This window comes from Molossus molossus, unplaced genomic scaffold (assembly GCF_014108415.1).
Source record: "Molossus molossus isolate mMolMol1 unplaced genomic scaffold, mMolMol1.p scaffold_m16_p_3, whole genome shotgun sequence".
NCBI classification, from domain to species: domain Eukaryota; kingdom Metazoa; phylum Chordata; class Mammalia; order Chiroptera; family Molossidae; genus Molossus; species Molossus molossus.
Genome location: NW_023425366.1, coordinates 103,969,358 through 103,988,612, shown reverse-complemented (window position 1 = coordinate 103,988,612; position 19,255 = coordinate 103,969,358). Strand labels below are relative to the sequence as shown.

Genomic DNA, 19,255 nt, shown 5'->3' with positions numbered 1-19,255 from the left:
CCTGAAAAGCTGGGACAAGTTTCCATAAAAGCTTTAGGGCTTGAGGCGTGTGCCCCAAGCAGAGTTCTCACTCCCACTGGCCTGAGACCCCCTGACCCCTCTCTGTCTCCACAGTTCGACATGCAAAGGATAACTCTGGAAGAGCTGAAGCACATCCTCTACCACGCCTTCCGGGACCACTTGACAATGAAGGACATCGAGAACATCATCATCAACGAGGAGGAGAGCCTGAACGACACTTCGGGGAACTGCCAGACGGAGTTCGAAGGCGGTAGGTAACCCGCTCCCGCTCTCTTCCTGGTCTGGGACAGGCCAACGCCTTCACGTCCTGAGTGTGGAAGGTGCCTTTCCTGTCCCTCGGGCTGGAATGGTCTTGTGCCGAAGCCAAGAATCCAGGACTGAGGTTAACAGATCCTTTTGGCAAAGATGCAATTGGTTTCTTTCCTTTGCTTTTGGTTTTTTTTTCCTATATTTCCCCCAAACTGCATTTTTGCAAAAGCTCCATTGGCCCTGTCCTTCCTCCCCTGACTCTCTCAGGACTGTGACTGGATGTGTGGCTTTACGGTGCCTGCCTTTCCTTAGTGAACTGCACGGGGTGTGGGGGGAGTCTGTTTTGACTGTCAGTGCACCCGGAGCAGGTCCCGTGGCTAACCACGTGACTTGGGCAAGGGGTGTACCTTCTCTGAGTGTGTTTCCTCATCTGTGAACATCAAGATAATTACACCTGCTCCACAGGGTCCTTCGGAATGGATTACCTCTGTGCTCTGCTCCCTGAATGCACTGGCCAAAAACAGCCCTATTCATGCGAGACTCGCATGAGCTTCACAAGTAGTTCCAGAAAAATAGGTTCCCCTGGGGTCAAAAAAAGAGACCCCTGAGAGCCCACTTTTCTTAGACTCGTGAAAGAAAACAAAACAAAACACAGCCTACATCATCCCCCAATCAGAGGAAGATTCCAGGGAAGCTAAATGACCGAACCCCTCCTTCCAACGTTGGAAATCAGAGCTGCGTTAGTAAACAGCTCTGATGTATGGAATTTTAAAAATCACACTAAAGCAGCATTGCAGACTAACAGGCACTTCTTAACTCAGTCAATGCTGCAGTTTCTTAAAGAGGTCACACTATATTTTCCTATTCTTTTTATCCTGAACACAGTCAGAAGTTAACATCTGCAGACTGTAAGGTATGCAATTGTTGATATATACACGTCAATGTATACAACCGGTGAGCTGTCACATGGTCACAATGGCTTGGAGCTGCCACCTTAGAGCCGGCCGGGCCACGGCAGGGAGGCTGCTCGGGGCTGAGCTGGCCCAGGCCCCCGGCGACTCATTCAGACCTGGGCTCCCGTCAGCCCTGTCTGGGCTGCGCCGCAGGGTCAGCGCGGGAGTTAGATGGCATGACAAGAGGAGGCAGGAGACAGCTGATACTCCAAGGTGACAAACGAACTCCAGCCAGGGAAATAGGGCATGGTCAGGACTGGGACAACCCTGAGCAATGCCCCTGGTAAAGGTGTTCAAATTTAAAATTTTCAGAAGTGCTGTGGACAGCCAGTGGAACCCAGCTGTGGTCCAGAAGCTGCCTTATCTCCTTTCTTGCGACCTGGGCCACAGCCTCTAGGACCGTATTTGGAGTTGGAGCCACACAGACCACACAGGGCAGCATGTCACAGCCAACGCCACTTACATCAGGCAGGCACGGAGATTGGGAGGGTGAATGGGGGTGCAGAGGGCAGGGGTTAGACTAAAACTTGGGGGTACAGCAGGCCTGGACTCCCATTTCAGCTCTTTCCTAGCCGACAGACTATGTGCTCAGACAGTGGGAGCATTGGGGGCTCCAGACCCCCACTGTCAGCAACCACTCTTAACAGAGGAGGGAAGAGCACTTTGGGGCATCTCATTTTCCACGAGAGCCTCTGTTTGTGGATCTCTGTTTTGTTCAGAGAAATGTCACAAGTCTTAGTAATTTGAGAAAGGTCAGACTGCACTGGGAAGTAATCTGAAATTTAAGCCGTGTCTTTTTCTTACTCAAAAGTTCATATATTAGTGAAATAAATGACTGACAAAAAGATTTTCAAATAGAAGTCTTACTGGGTCCGCTTTAATGATTCATCCACGCAACATTGGCAACAGAGATCACCTGGGGTAGGTAAATGGTAAGTGCCAGGTACTGTACTACATGCTTTAAAATTCAGGATCTCATTTAATGAAAGAAACATTATTTTGTAATTAGCACCCTGCTTTTTGGAATGACCTCTGTGGCCTTGATTACATAGTCCCTTTTGTATATTTTCATGACAGAGAGTTGGTTTTTCCTTGTTTTGTTTTTTTGTCACCACTATTTGGCCCCGAAAGCAAGCTCATTGGCTTGTATTACATTTAAAGATTTTTTTCAGTCTCGGATATGGTCGAAGTCACAGGTGCGTACACTGAACGCCCTTCTCTCCATGCTCAGGAAAGGGCTTCTCTGATTGTACTGTAGGCAAAGGTGTTAGGAAGAGATGATGCACAGGAGCCAAGTTCCCTAGGAACCCTGGTGCCCAGGGCTGAACACGCCCATCTGAGACCCCGTGGCTGACCTTGACTTCCTCCTTCCTATCTTTCTTGCGCACCTACTGTCCACAACAGGGACCTGTTGGCATTTTGAACATCTCCCTGCTCCTACAGCACAATGTGATGGCACCGTTGCATGGCTCATGCGTCCGACATCTCCTCCCCCTCCTCCCAGCCCTTTGGGCCGTGCTCTCCCGTAAGCTGTCACTCCTTGCTGTCCTTTCTTGCAGTACCCAGTCAGCATGCCCCGTCCAGCTCCTTCAGCCACGCCCTCGCCAACGTCTCCAATCCCTCACCCACCTGTCAGCTCCCACCAAGCCCAGTCTTAGTAAATCCAGCATCTAAATCTGAAGGCATTGGGTGGTTTCTTCCTTCAAGTGATGGCATGTTTTCTCCTCAAATCGAATCTTCTTCATAACCCCACTGACCAAAGAGAGGGAAGGAAGCAGGTAGGATATTCCCCCCAGACTCCAGGGCCCGGTCAGGCCCCCTGGGCTCTTGCTGCTCCCCACCCAGGCCCTTCCTCCCGCTCTCCTTGGAGCTTTGCATATGTCCGTGCTGATGAGCTCACCTACAGAGCTGGTGATTCACGGGCATTGCAAATCCTGGAAATTTAGTGTCAGAGGAAGGAATCAATGACAAACAAAAACCAAAAGGTAAGGAAGGTGGGATTTAAATAAAGCCCACATCCCGAGGCTTGGAGGTCAGCGAAGCTGGAGTAAGGACAGACTCGGGAGTATGGGAAAGGTTTGAAGAGGCCTCTGTGGGTGGCCTGTGTGCACTGGAATCAGTTAGGGATTCTCGGGGGGAGTTCCAAATGCCGTCAGCACTGTCGTATGCCAGTGATTATACTTTTCACTTGTGTAAATCTTGTGTCTGATACTTTTACAAAAGTGTTCCTATTCTGTCCGTTAAGTCAGGAAATGTTGATTATTCCTTCCACTTAAATGGAAGAATAAAGAAAGAAATAGGCCAGAGCACATAGGGTGTGGAGTCCTTGATGGGACAGTTTGGGAGATATTTGTCCCCTTAGTTTTCATTTGGACTTGATTTTGTTTTCTTTTTTTAAAATCCTCACCCAAGGATATTTTTCTATTATCTTCAGATAGAGTGGGAGTAAGGGAGAGAGAGAGAAACATCGACATGAGAGAGACACATTGACTGGTTGCTTCCCGTACAACCCCAACCAGGGCCAGGACAAACCACAACCAAGGTACGTGCCCTTGACTGGAATCGAACCCGCAACTCTTTGGTCCGTGGGCCAACGCTCTAACCACTGAGCCAAACCAGCCAGGGCTCTTTATTTGTTTGATTCTTAGGTCAACACAATACCAAACACACACACCCTTGTCCCCACACCCCCGTCGGCCTCACCTGGACGGCAGGCAGGGCTCTGCAATCCCCTCCTAAGGAGTGGGCAAGGAAGTGGGGAGAAATTCCACGCTCACCTGAGGAAAGCACTCTGCTTCTTCAGGAAACCCTGAACTGGGGCTCACGTCGTGCACAGAACCCATTTTCCTGGCGCCCCCAAAGAAGTCATCTGCGGAAACCCGTATGAAGACAGGGAAGGGACCGGGATTGTCTGACTCCAGGGCTCAGAAGCGACCTTTCTGCATTCACACCTGTTTCCGGAAGGGAGGCCACTCACACTGAGTCAGGCTGGAACGGGGGCCGCCCACGGTGCGGGGAGCTTCGGGCCTGAGGTCATCTAACCCACTGACTTCAGGGGCTCGTGGCCACCCACAGTTAGTAGTCTATTTGAAAATATAGTCCAATGAGAATATTTGGCTCAAAGTAGGAATTTCAGGAAACCCCAATCCCTCAGATCGTTTTTGAATTCCCTCATTAAGATAATTTACACTTGATGGTGTTAGTTGGCAACATTCGTGTTATAATTATTGGGAGGAAATAAATAGGTTCGTACCCACCAAAGTGGGCGAGGTACAAGGTTATGTGACCACCCAAGAGGCCCGTTCACCATCCTGCTACATAGGAGAGTTTGGAGCTGTTTTGCTTCCGTTCAACCACTTGTAATCCCCAGACATTTTGGTTTTTGGAGAGCGTAAACTCGAAAGACAAACTCGTATTTTATTATTTGGTTCGAGTCACTGTCATCTCTGGAATTGAGTGGTCGTGTGGTGGAATTATTGATTTGCCTGTCATTGATCCTCATTGAGGGTTCTTATGACAAATTCAACGATGTACTCAGTTTGGTAGGGCTTGTTGCCAGTGTTTACTGCCTGATCCCTGTTGACACGGTCCAGGAGGAAAGGGCTGGAAGGAAACCGGGCAGCGTGCCTCCCAAGGCTGATCACTCATTAACACTTTCTACCGACCGATCAGCCCAGGCTGAGAGGCAAGTCCTGGGCCCCTGTGATACAGATGAAGAAACGGAGGCTCAGCAAAGCGGACTAATTTGTCCCAAGTCAAACAGCAAGTAAGGACTTGAACCCAGGTCTACCTGACACAGTCCTGCCCGGGCCTCTTCACTTGTTGGGGCCCCCTCCTGGGCGTGGGCGTTCCAGGGCCCCTTACAGGATGGCACTTTGTCGGCCTCGTCCTGCCTCGTTTCCCATCCCATCGTCAATGAAATCCTTACGTTTGCAAGGTGAGTAGAAGCGCAGCGAGAACTGTGTGTGAGCCCTTTCAAGACACACCCCAAGTGTTGTCCCCACACGGAGCACCAGCTGTCCGAGTTTTCTAGGCGTTCTGAGGACATGCATGGGAGAGGGAGGTAAGGATCATCTACTGGGGAGTAAGTTGTTTCTGTGAAAGACGGCAGGGCTGTTCTGCACCACTCAGCACCTCAGCATGAGGGACAGAGAAATGAGGGCGAGGGAGGTGACACAGGCCAGGTGGCCCCAGAGGACCCCTGTGCAGACGTGCGGGTTACTGCCCTGTGCACACCAGCTGTGTGACTGTGGGTAACTCCTTTTATTTATTAAACAAATTTTTTCTTTATTGATTTTAGAGAGAGAGGAAGGGAGAGGGAGAGAGAGAAATGTCAATGAGAGAGAACATCAATTGGCCGCCTCCTGCATGCCCCCCACTGGGGATCAGGCCCACAACCTGGGCATGTGCCCTGACCAGGCACCGAACCGGTGGTCTCTTGGTGCGTGGGTTGATGCTCAACCACTGAGCCACATTGGCCGGGCAGGTAACTTATTTTAAAACTCTCCGAGCCTTCTTTTCATCATCTATACAGTGCAAAAATTGGACAACTGTCATATCTAGATTCAAATTTTCCAGGCTCAGTGGCAGGTCAGAAAGAATTCATGGCCAAATTCAAGGTCTCCAGCTCAGCCATCCTGCTGAAGTCGCCACGTTCCTGTCTGGGTGTCAAATGCACACCTGGCTGGAGAGATCTGGCTCATCACCTGGTCATGCACACTGGGCATATCATGCCCATCCAAATGAAAAGGGCATGACATGTCACCTACACCATCTGCTCCCAGCTCTCCTGGTGCTGTGACTTTCCTGAAATAAAACCTCTTCTCCTTGGGCAGATGAAGGAGGTTAAGGTGTGGCTGAGGTCCATGGCAGGCCGTGAGGCAGGAGACAGTTTTCAAAAAAATTTGGGACTCCAGACCAAAAAAGGTTTTTTTTTATCCTTACCCAAGAACATTTTTGCATTTATCTTCAGATAGAGTGAGAGGGAGAGAGGGAGGAAGAGAGAGAGAAACACCAATGTGAGAGAGACACATCGAGTGGTTGCCACCCACACAACCCAACCAGGGCCGGGGACAAACTGCAACCGAGGTACGTGCCCTTAGCGGGAACCAAACCCGGGTCTCTCTGGACCGCAGGCCGACGCTCTAACCGCTGAGCCAAACCGGCCAGGGTGACACGTTCATTTTTAAAGTCAAGTCCTTGTCTGCACTGGCGTTACCAAGAGTATTGGTCAACATTCTTTGAGTTTCAAGTTCTAGAAACCCAACCCAGATCCCCTTAAACTACAAAGCATGGCTCAAATGGTAGAAGTCAAAGGGATGAACCGTGGCTGAAGCAGCATTCTCTCCCCTTTCTCACTCTCCTTCTCTCCCCCTTACTCTCCTCTCTGTCCTCTTTCCCCCCTGCCGGCGTCTCTCCCTGCGGTGACAGGATTCTCCCTCTCTCAAGGTTCACCTCTATTCCGAGAAGGGGCTCCCATCACACCTGCTCGGCCCCTGTGCCTACTGCTGGACCAAGCCAAGAGCTCGGGGTGCTCTTCCTGGTCAGCCAGGCTTGCGACACTGAGAAAGGCGAAGCCCTAGACTAAGAGTTCCTCTAGGGAAGAGGTACAGATCCCCAAACAGAAAGATGCATTTTGTTACAAGAAGAGGGGGGGACTTCTGGGAAGACCAGAATGCCTGGCCACTACAGCAAGGGTCCATAGTGGGACCCTCAAAGCTAGGCACTAGAAACCCAATATAATTTTGTAGTGGAGAAGGGACCAGCTCCCATCCCCTGATAGAGTTGGCCCGTCTTCCTCTTGACAAAAGCATCATACGACACACCAGCCTCACTCCTGTTCCCTTCGAGACTGCGTCCTCCACCTCCACCTTTAGGTCTCACTTGGGTGCCTGGGCATTTCTGATATCACTGATACACAGAAAAACTTCTTTCGCCCTGGCCGGTTTGGCTCAGCGGTTAGAGCGTCAGCCTGCGGTCCAGAGAGACCCGGGTTCGGTTCCCGCTAAGGGCACGTACCTCGGTTGCAGTTTGTCCCCGGCCCTGGTTGGTCGTGCGGGTGGCAGCCACTCGATGTGTCCCTTTCACGTCGATGTTTCTCTCTCTCTCTCTCTCTCTCTCTCTCTCTCTCTCTCTTCCTCCCCCCCTCTCTCTCTCCCACTCTATCTGAACAAAAAAATGGGAAAATGGCCTCGGGTGAGGATAAAAAAATTCTCTCAAAAATTCTTAATTAGTTCCACTTCAGGCCATGGAAATACCAGTTTCATAGACTCGGCAGGTGTTAGTCCTGGAAGGATCACAGAGTAGTGAGAATAGCTCCCAGACCTCCGCGCTCTGGCGTATTGTGAGAATCACCTGCTCTGGGTTTCAACATTCCTGAGCCCCCAATTCCCTGCCAGAAATGTCACTTATGTGGGTCTGTGTTGGGGCCATTAATCAGAAGTGTAATGATTCTGACTTTTTTCATTTGGGAGCCAGTGACTCTGAAGACATGCAGCCCCCTTTCCAAACACATACTGAAGCCGGAGGGATTAAGGACCCATTATATCCAGGGTCACCAGCTGGTCGGGGCAAAATCTGTGTCTGCTATCTCCAGGAGAAAATCCAAGAGCCCTTGCACATGGGTAGGAGCAGCCAGTCCTGGAGCTCAGACACCCAAGGCCCTGCCAGGAATCTGTCTGTGTTTGGGGCTTGCTCACAAGCCGTCAAGAAAATTGGAAACCCCACTTCCATGTCCTCCTGTGTCAACCTCTCCCAACTCACATTTCATCCCCACGTCCTTTCGAGCTCCTTCTGTGTTAAGTACCATTCCTGGAAGGGAAGGTGGACGTGGAAAAGGTCTCTAGAAGCATTGCCATTTTCACTGTTCACAAGGTCCAAAAAGGAAGAATTTCCTCAAAAAGTTAAATACAGTTCTGGCTGGTGTGGCTCAGCTGACTGGGTGTCATCCTGTGCACCAAAGGGTCACCAGTTCAATTCCCGGTCACGGCACATGCCTGGGTTGCAGGCTCAATCCTCTGTACGGGGAGTGTGGTAGGCAGCCAATGGATGTTTCTCTCTCTCTCCCTCTCTGTTCTTCTGTAAAAGTCAATAAAATAAAATAATTTTTTTAAAAAGTTAAACATGGAGTTACCATATGACCCAGCAATTTGACACCCAGATGAGGACCCAAAACAACTGAAAATATGTCCACACAAAATCGTGTACACGAATGTTCATAGCAGCATTATCCATAATAGTAAAAAATATGTAGGAACAACTTGAATGTCCATCAAGTGGTGAATGGATAAACAAAAGTGGTACATCCATTCAGTGGAATAGTATTCAGCCATAAAAAGAAATGAAGTCCTGATACGAGCTACAGCGTGGAGGAACCAGGAAAAGATTGTGCTAAGTGAAAGAAGCTGGTCACAAGAGACTACCCACTGTGTGGTTCATCTCTATGCAATGCCGAAAATAAGGAAATCCGTAGGGGCAGAGAGTGGATTAGTGACTGCCAGTGGCTGGGGAGAAGGGGGAGGGAGGTGACTTGTACGTGGATGCGGTTTCTTTTTACGGTGGTGAAAACGTTTTGGGATTAGGTCGTGGTAATGGTGTCACAACCTTGTGAATGTACTAAATGCCACTGAATGGTTCACTCTAAAAGGGCAAATGTTAGGGTATGTGAATTCTATCTCAATTCAAAATAACTAAAATACTAACAGCTAGACCATTAAAATAAATTAAAAGACCAGGCCCTTTGGGAGCAGGATGCTCAGGAGAAGCCTCCTGGGGCGGTAAAGTTTGGGTTAGGCCCAGAAGCAATGAGAGGGAGCGTCAGGGACACCTCTTCACAGAGGGACCGGTGTGAACAGCACCAGAGCCTCGTGTAAAGAACAGCCAGAGAGAGACCTGCTTGGCTGAGACAGAGGTTGTTGGGGGAGGGGCGGTGGGAAAGGGACAGGAGGTGATCTGTGGTCCTCCCCACTGAGCTTAGGAGCTGGAGGGAACACGCATGCATCTCCCAGCAAGGGGGCCTTCGCAGGAAGGGTCAAGGAGTGCTGCTGCATGCGCACCGTGCGCTGCTTTAGGAAGGTGAGGTTAGCTGTGGTGAGGGATGAATTAGTGAGGGAAGGGACCAAAGCGAAGGTCTGGGGTCCTCTGCTGTGTCCTCGGCGCTGTGCCGGAGGCTTTGGGGGGCACGGGAGGAAAGCAAGCAGGCCTTTCCCTCGCCCTCCAGAGATGCGAGAAGGAAACCTTACCTTTTCTCTTGTAATTCAAGGTTGGACATAGCTTTCACTTGTTTTATTAGCTCATTGATCTTGGAAAGAATTCTTGAGATAAGAAGAACAGTTACCATTAGGTCCTTTGCAGGGAGAGAAACGGGCTCGGGAGGCCCAGGGCCGCTCCTCAGTGGCAGTTAGAAGAAACCACATCTCAACTCACTGGGGAAACAAAGTGCAGACAGAGAGAGTAAATAAATATACGAACTATAGTGCAAAGCGAGTGTGTGCTAGCCAAAGACAGGCCTTAAATGACCAACGAACACTTTAATTAGTGCCGGATGGTACGCTGCCAATCACACCAAGTGTTGAAAGTGCATTTTCTTTGTATCTATTACAAAGAACTTTGTCCTGCCAAGAAAAAGATTCAGAAGAGAGAGTTCGTGCAGACATTGTGAACCTGGATATTAAATTAGACCTGGGCTCAGATCCCACCTCCTCCACTTGCCAAGTGACCTTGGACTTCTTGGAGCTTCAGGTCCCTCACCTATTAAGTGTGACCCCACACCCAGCTCAGGAAGGACTGCCACACTGCGATTCTGCAATGACACGTATAAAGTACGTGACGTGTACCTGGCTCACACGGGGGGGAGTTTCTAAGAAATGTACAAAGGGGAATTCACATTCAATGGGCACAATTAATCTTCACCACAAGGTAGGACTTATTACCCCCATTTTAGAGGTGAGGAAATCGAGGCCCTGGAAAGTCACACAGCTGGGGGTGAGATGATCATGGTTCACATTGGAGTCTGGCTCTGAAGTCCTCACTTCCTCACTCTGCTGCAAATCCACGCTGACGGTGGAACAGGACATGGAAGGATTCCCATCAAGGCAGAGTCTGAATTACAGACAAAGGCTAACCTGCTTCAGAGCTACCAGGGAATGAGCCGGGAGCTCCATTCTGTTTGCAGGACTCCGGTGTGGGTTCAGCTCAGCTTGGTCTCACGTACAAACTACTAGGTCTCCTGGCTTCTCATCCCTCCTCATCTCTCCCCTCCTGCTACTTAAGGATTTTTAGATCAAACGTGCAGCCTCTGTCCTGGGAGATCCTCCTGCTGCCTGCAACCTTGTTTTCCGAGTGACCGTCACGAAGGGCCTCAGCAACAACCCTCCCTCGGCCCGTGCACACCCCTGTTGTTTTCCTTAAGCCCTCGCCAGGCCTCGGGACAGAAAGGCAGCTGACTGCCTGCAGAAGCATCTTCATGCTGAGGAGCTGCTCAGGATAAATTCGCCAGTCCTCAGAAAGTGTTAGATACGCTACTTCCTCATCGCATTTTATTTCTGCTTCAGTCCTTCCCTTCTCAAACGCCACCTCCTTTCCCTTCCCGAGGGCTGGCATCTCTTCACGTGGGCCCACCCTGGGGAGGCGCCGTTCTGCACAAGAGAATTTCCTTCCTTCTGCTAAGCACCTAGGGGACTCTAAAACCCAGACATGATTGGTAAATGCAGAACTGAACCAGAAAGACTTTCAATCACCCAAGGAAGCAGAAGCCTGGTGGATCCAGAAGAATTAAAGATAACAAGATAAAAGATAACGAGAATTCAAGAAAACAAGCGATGGTGGCGGAAATAACCAACAAGTATTGACGAGGGCGCCGGGAGCCGCGCCTGGCGCTGGGTCTCTGTGAAGCGGGTCTTGCTGGAGAAACTCCCTGATGTATGTGACTTTAGAGACCCTTGACCACCCTCTGAGGGTCCTTCTCTCAGGGAGGGTTCTTTTTGCCTTTGGACATCACCAGACTGCTGCTACGTCCCTGTTATTTTCAGGGATCTGGAGGAGCCCCTGGATGTCATGGGGGAGAGGTACTTAAAACTGAACATTTTTAAAGGCTCTTTAAAGGTGTGTCTAGCAGAAGGGCCCCTTTTTGAAATGGAAGGGAATCTGAAAATGTTCTTCTGCGCTGACACTGGGTTTGTTGACATCTGAATATAGAGAACTATCTCCCCTAATACCCCCACCCCAATGTCACACACACACACACACACGCACACACGCACGCATGCACACACACACACACCAGCAACTCAAACTCAGAGGTTTGGGCTGTACCCAGACATACTGAATCAAAACCTCTGGGGATTCCCTAATCACCTGGAGAGTTTATTCAACACACACATTCCTGGCCTCCACCCCCAGGGATTTTGATTCAGTAATTCTACAGTGGGGCCTAAGAATCTGCATTTACATCTCACTCCCAGATGGTGTTGATGCTGCTGGTCCAGTGCCTCCAGGGCACAGATTTCTTTCATAAACTAAGTGGTAGACTGTGTGCAAAGCTCACCGCAGGACTGGGGCCAGGAGGGGAGGAGGTGTGGACAGAAAGGAGAAAGAGAAAGAAATCTGGCCTGGGAAGCAACGCCTGGAAGAGACTTGTTCTTTCTCAGCAAATGTTGCCAAAAGTTTTCTTGTTATTCCCATTTCTCTGTTTCTGGTCCATATGAGTAGCCTGCTAATTAATGCCTTGTGATTGCAACCCACTAATGGTGTCTCACGGGCCTTATGAAAATGGTGGTTCAAGACCTGGCCCAACAAATGGATGACGAGTACACCAGGACCTCAGGCCAGACTCCTCTGCCTCCGGAAAGTCCGAGAAGGTTTTGTGCCTCCCTGATTCACACTGGTCTTGTCCACAGTGCATGCGGTCCCCACTTCTCAGACAGCAGCACACACCGGGATCACCCAGTTACACCTCCATCCCTGGCCCCGCCTCCAGAGTCTCTGATTCAGAAGGCTTGGAGTAAGGCCCCTCCTGAAAATCTGCATTTTTAGTAAGCTCAGTGTGATGCAGATGCACTTGCCTAGGGACCCCTCTCTAGAATCACTGGTGGGCACAGCTGAAATAATGCCAGGATGTTAGAGCCATCTGGACCGGTAGCCACCCGAGAGCAATTCTGGAAAAGGTAAGTTGCTTCCAGCCCAGTATGGAAATGTAGGGACCTCAATGGCCAAGAGACATTATGAAAAAATGCTCAACGTCACTAATTATCAGAGGGACAAATGATAACAACAATGAGGTGTCACCTCACACCTGCCAGAGTGGCTGCCATCAAAAAATCATCAAACAACAAGTGCTGGCGAGGGTGTGGAGAAAAGGGGACTCTAGTACACTGCTGGTGGGAATGCAGACAGGTGCAGCCACTATGGAAATCAATATGGTTTCCTCAAAAAATTAAAAAATTGAACTGCCATTTGACCCAGTGATCCCACTTCTAGGAATATACCCTAAGAAGCCTGAAACACCAATCAGAAAGAATATATGTACCCCCATGTTCATAGCAGCACTATTTACAATAACTAAGATCTCGAAAGAGCCCAGTGTCCAGTAGATGAGTGGATAAAAAAGCTGTGGTACATGTACACAATGGAGTACTATGCAGCTGTAAGAAAGAAAGATCTTTTATCCTTTGAGACGACATGGAGGGGCCTGGAGAGTATTATGCTAAGTGAAACAAGACAAACAGAGAAAGACAAATATCACATGATCTCACTTATTTGTAGAATACAACGAACAAAACAAACTGATGAACAAAATAGACACAGGGACATAGAAGTAGGGTACAGACTGACAAACCTCAGAAGAGGGGGGTGGAGGGAGGGAAGAGATAAACCACAGAACTTATATGCATGTATGCGTAACCAATGGACAAAGACAACAAGGCTGGGGATGGGGTGGGAGATGGGGTGGGGGATGGGGAGGAGGGTGTCAATGAGGGAAAAAGGAGAATCATCTGTAACAAAAATAAATTAATAGAAAAAAAATGTAGGGACCCCACTCTACCTGACGTCAGCGGCCTCAGTCTGGCGGCGGGCTTTCCGCAGAGACGGACAGAGCAGCGCCTGGATGGTGCCCGTTGCGCAACTCACTCTGAAAGGGTCCCTGTTCCCTCACTCGGAAAGTCACTGTAACTCTATGACATCTGGAAGCTTGTACCTTACTCTGAACATCACATTTGTCATGGTCTTTGTTATGGCAGCCTCATCACTTATACCATTAGCCAGAGGACGTGCCGTTCAGTCTCCTGGGGGAGCAGCCCCAGAAATGCCCGTGGACTGGATGTGACCGGTCTGCATCCTGTGCACTGGGCTCTGAGCTGGTCGAGGAAGAGGTGCAGCCTGTCTCACAGTGTCGTGTCTCTCTTCTTTCCCCTCCCCCTCCCCCACCTCCAGTGCATTCCCAGAAACAGAACAGACAGACGTGTGTGCGGAAGAGCCTCATCTGCGCCTTCGCCATGGCCTTCATCATAAGCGTCATGCTGATTGCCGCCAACCAGATCCTGCGGAGCGGCATGGAGTAGCTGCCTCCCGCCACCACGCTGCTGCGGTCCCAGCTCACTGCGCATGCGCCTGCCCTGCGGCAGACTGTTCCTCCTCAAAAGCAGATTTGGATGATGCAGACGCGGCTCAGTTCAGTGAAGAACCCAAGGTTGCAGTGCAACCGGTGTTGCAAGTCCCCTTCATCTCCTTGGCAGGGACACAAAAGGGCTGTCTTAAATGCTTTAATGGTTTTGTTTCCTAATGCAATAAATAGCCAGGAGTTCCGGATGATTGCTTCACCCACCTGCTGGAACTCCGAAGAGAAACTTCATTTTCATCTCGGGATTCCATGGCCACCCAGGCCAACGGGGTAAGAGCGCCAGGGAGAGGTGTGAACACGAAGTCACCTCCACACCCCATTCTTTCAACCCAGGGGGCAGCGGGAGACCCCCGAGGGCAACCCAAGGGATGACTTCGGGGTCGCTGCAGAAGAGAGGGCTCTCCATCTGGCCCTGGCTTTCTTCCTCCACCTTGAGGAGCCCCCCGAGGTGTGGGGGGAAAACCGTCGGGTGGGGCGCAGGACCTGGCAGCCTGCAGCTGCTCCCACGCTTCCGTTCCTACGGCCTTTTCTACAGGACTCTCGTTGGCAGAGTTGGGGAGTTCTCGGTTTCCATCTGCACTTGGCTTTCTGTTCCTATAGCCCATCACGCACCAGCATCTTGGAATCTGCAGAGAGCCTTCCTCCCAGCTTTGCTGCCTGTGCTGCCATTAAAGAAGAAGCAGCATACCCGTGGGCATCTCTGTAATCTCATAGACACGTAGATAGACATATATATTTGGCTTCTTCATGTGTGACATCATTCTCCCCTAATCGCTTACTCCTGACAGAAGCTTGTCCTCTGACCCACCGCCCGGCCTCTTTTGGGGGGAGCGGCAGTTTGGGGGATGGGGACCGAGACTGGTGGTGAGGTGCTGCAGCCGGCACCCCAGTTGTCCGCAGTGATGGAGCCCACACACATCTCCCAGCCAGAAGACCTCTGTGGGTTAAGGTCCTCATGCATCTTACCTTTTCCTCATCTTACAATTTGCTTTGTAAGTTAGTCTTCCCCAGATAAAAAGAGAAATACAAACAAGACTGGAAAGATGGAAATATCAAACTTCTGTATCTTAAGTAACATCTTCAGGCATTCAGATCCTGCAACAGACTCATTTCCATGAAAGAAAAAAAAAAAAGAAGAACACAAGAAGATGTGAATGAGCTTAGCCAGCAGGGCAGGGAATCTACTCCTGCCTGCAGAATACTTCTAGTGGGGAAGGAAACTGAATCCAGTAGTCTGTTTTCAACACCATTTCAAGCCTGTGATTTCCTGACTTTTCCTAGATGTCATGTCAGCCAACACTGTTAATTCAAGCTTGCATAGTCTGAATAGCCAGTAATCTTTCAATGGAATCTTTCCCTTTGTACTTTTCCAAGCTCAGGTCTTTATTTCTATAATGCAATTGTCTTGCTCCTCTTTCTTCCCATCACATCCGAAAGCTACATGCTTCTCCCCTTTCTTCCAGTGTAGAGGCGCCGGAATCTTTCCTCTCTCGCCACAGCCAAGTAGGCTTTTTGGCGGGGGGTGTGTTCCCGAACCCCTCCTCAAGCCTTCCCTTCCTCTCCGCTTCCCTCCTACTGCCTTCTCGGACTTGGAGCATCCAAGGTCTCCGTTTAGGGTCTTCTTCCAATTCACCTCTGCAAGCACTCCAGGCAACAGCCTGGGGGCCGCTGTAGGAACTTCCCCACTGTGGGAGACTGAGAATATCCATGATGAGCACAAGAAAAACTAGGGTCTGAGCCATAGTACAGAGGAGGGCGCAGGTGTGAGCTTTCGAGGGCCCAGGGGTTAGAGTCTCCGTGAAAATGCCTGGGATCCTGCACATCCAGGCCGGGAAAGCACCAGCCTGCCTGGCCCTCTTGCCCGCCCTGCCCTGCCCCCGTACACCCTGCACATCTGCCTGCCCCTCTCCCCTGAGTGACTCACCAACCCCCCCCCCATCAGAATCCTGAACAAGAACAGGTCCAAACACAGAATACTAATAGGACAGCTTCATGGTTAGCTCCACCCAAAGCAGCTGGCCTTCCCTCTCTCAAATGAACTTGGGTGGGAAGGACCCCCTGAACCATTAGATCATGTCATATGGGGGGGTACGGGATCCTAAGTCAACTGCGTAGAGACCCCAGGGATGTTTCTTAAAGGACCATGCCCCATGAAAGGGGACTGCAATGCGATGGGTAGGCTGGACTACAAAAGAGTACTTCTCCAAAGGCTGCCTTTCTGCAGGTCTCTGCCTTCCAAGGGGGAAGGGGACCCCATAGACGTGAGGGTGAGCCTTTATTGGAAGACAGATTAGCCACCATGCAGGAGTGGAGATGAGCAAGAGTTCTGGAAAGGCACCAACAATCTACTCCCTACAAAGTCCTCAGCATCATCTCCCCAAAGAGGACTTCTCTCCGATCCCAGTGACCCAGTGACCTAGTGATCGGGAAGCCGCATGGCCTACCCCAGAGAAAATCTCAGAGAGTGCATCCTTTGTGCGGTTTCTGGGGAGAGAGGACATGAAGGAATACACAGAACTTTCTTTGATGGGCTAGAAAGTAACCTCCTCCAGGGTAACCTCACACCCCCACCCACGTCCGACAGTGTGTGGAGCAGTGGCATCTCTGAGACTTCGAGAGCTGAGAGCTTGTCCCAGTGACTTGCACCCTGGCTGCTCTGTCCAGATGGTCTGTCAAAGGAGCTGGGCGTCCCCATCAGGCAGCCCACAGCCCTGGCCCCAGTCCCGTCCACACAGTGCATTCCAGGGCCCCACACCCGTCAGCACGCTTGTCACTGGGCTTGGGATACTCAAGGATGAAGACTCTAGAAGGTCCTGGTCCCCATGTCTTGTGGCCCCAGTGGGAGCCACAGTAATCTCTGCAGGAAAGAAGAGCGAGGACCCCAACTCTCCCCCTGTGCTCCGAGCTAACAGACACAGGAGTGTATTCTCGGGCGGCTGAGTGACTAGCAAATTGAGCTTGGCTCATCCTTGTTGCAAGAATGGGTGCCCCCCACCCCAGACCACACAGGGATGATCAAGGAGACATTTTTCCTGTGAGCAAGGGATACAGACCCTGATGTCCTTGGTCCCCAAAGAAGCCGTCACCCATCACTCCAGAAGCAGACAGAGCCCCCAAATAGGGCCCAGCATGGAAACTATTAGCAGTGGCTTCCAGAATGTATGTGGGTCCCATGTGACGAATCTTTTTTTTTTAAGAAAAAGGATGTTGCCATGGCAACCCTGGCATTCCACCCTGAGCGTGCCAAGGCACACAAAAATAGGGAACATTTTCTTAAGGAACACTCGGGTTCTGCCTGATTGCAGCCTGACTCCCTGCATCCGTACCCTGCTGGTGGGGGAAATTACCCTAAACATTCTCATAGCTTCTCTGCCTTTTTCTTTTGTGTTTGAACCTGCCCTTCCATTTGCTCAGGAGAACAGGAGCCACCTGTGAGCCAGGTGGCATCCTCCCCACTCCCCTTCTCCCCCACCTCCCAGGGCCCAGAGCAAGGACCTCAATCCGGGCGAACAGTCAGGAACGTCAACTAGAAGGCAAAACACGTTTTAAGCCTCAACCTTCCAAAGCGTCTGTTTGCCGGTTGAGAAGCTCTCCCGCAAGCCAGAGGCGGGAAGCCAAGTGGACCAGGGTCGGCATGTTGTCTGAGGCAAGTCCAGTGGCTCAGAAGATTCTGGGCATTGTATTTGCAGAGAAGGTGTGTCCTGCGAGTCTTCATTCCTGATCCCTGCTTCTGTCTCAGATTTCCCATGACAAACGTGATTTTTAATCTTTTTCATCTCATGGCCCGCATAAAGGAATTACTAGAATTCTGTAGCACTCCAAAAAATATATTATACACTTTGCCAATCTGACAAAAAAAAAAAAAAAAAAAAAAAAGGTGGAATTTTGATTCATTCACACTGGACGGCTATTGTTGTGTTGGCTGTTGTCACTTCTTATTTGACAATCCACGGGAAAAGAGGTCAGTGCACCTGACTCGATAGTCAGATGTTGCGTGTTTTAACGATTCTTGCAGCGCACCGGGTGAACATCTCTGGTCCTGTGGTTAGCCAGAAGAACCTAATGAAAGATGGCAAACTCATTTTGACATCCATGCCCCTCCCAACCTCCCATCCATAGATTCATAAAGGGATAGATCTAAGAACTGGGAGAAAGAAATTGATCACTTATTCCAAATGCCTTTGCTAGGCTCAAGTCCAGACTCAGATCATAAATCAAAGAGACGTTTGCCCTTCACCCGCAGCCAGAGCCTCCCTGGTACCAGAAGAAGGCGTGGCCGGAAGAGTCAGGGTGTGGCTGCACGCCCTGGACCCTGCTCTGCCGCGCCCTGCTGTCCAGCCCGGTGGAAGCTGCTGCTCCTCCCAGCTGGGGCCTCGGACCACGCTGGGTCATGCTGCTGCACCTTCTCCAGAGGCCCATCGCGATCATGTTACCCACCCTGATCCACTGAGATAGAGAGAAGATCTTGAACCCCACTGTCAAAAGGAGGTGCCCCTTTTTCTATCATGCCCTGATGATGGAGATGGACTGAGCTTAAGCTTCTAGACTTCCGGCACGTGCTGGTTACATTACCAGGAAGACTGCAGAGATGCCTTCCCTGGAGAACACCTGTCTGAAAGGACCGCAGATCAGAGCTTTCCCCCGGCCTCTTCGGTGACCTCTCAGGGCTCAAAGTCCGTCACCTAAAGACTTTGCCATAGCCACCTCGGGGCTCGACTCCCCCAGAAGGGAAAAGAAATACATCAGCGATAGAAAAGAATCAGTATTCAGCAGCTAGGGTTTTCCATCTGAATTACTTAAAGTGATGGCAAAAGAGAGGAGGATTTGGGCTGCCTCTGATGGACCCTGTCTCCATGACAACTTAAATGTCAGAACTATTCAGCTTCACTTCATACTTCCTTTGACTAAGTCACTCAGGGGACTGTCCTTAGTTATGTGGCCTTGCCAGAGACACTTGGTTTGGAGGAATGAGGTCAAGTACACAAACCAGCCAAGAATTTCTCTTAGTACCCTATGCCCATTGCTAATACACGTGGTCCTTTTTACAGCCGTGGTTTCTATTTCATATTGGTTTGGGGCCCTTTTTATATGGTCCCATGAGGCATTATAACAATGCTTGAAGTCTTCAAGGAGAGATTAATTTGATTCAGTTTTCTTGAAATACAGCCACAAATAATCAGGTTTGCCAGTTCCACAAAACAGTCCTCTAGAACTGGAAGAGACGTGCCCAGCCTCTGCCCCTGACCCCTACCTTGGGTAGCTTGCTGATTACGCCCCAACCCCCATGTTGGCAGAGCCCTCATCCGCCTCCTTCCCTTGAGCGTGATGGGTTGGCTTTCAAACAGATGCCTCTGACATTGTTAGAAGCTGTCCAGGTGGAGGGACGCAGAGGGTGGGGCTTCCCAGGGGAACAGAA

General features: G+C 50.4%; 1 protein-coding gene across 2 annotated transcripts in view; it reads left to right on the top strand.

The window, feature by feature from the left end:
• The window catches only part of CALN1 (calneuron 1), a 458,038-nt gene extending 444,018 nt beyond the window's left edge, over positions 1 to 14,020 (top strand). The window contains exons 5-6 of one of the 2 annotated variants that reach the window (XM_036280518.1): positions 115 to 271; positions 13,653 to 14,020. In XM_036280518.1, coding sequence (XP_036136411.1) covers positions 115 to 271; positions 13,653 to 13,780 — 285 coding nt within the window. In that variant the 3' untranslated portion in view covers positions 13,781 to 14,020. The remainder of the gene's footprint in view (positions 1 to 114; positions 272 to 13,652) is intronic. The other variant, XM_036280516.1, reaches the window with a different exon arrangement.
• The last annotated feature ends 5,235 nt before the right edge of the window (positions 14,021 to 19,255 follow it).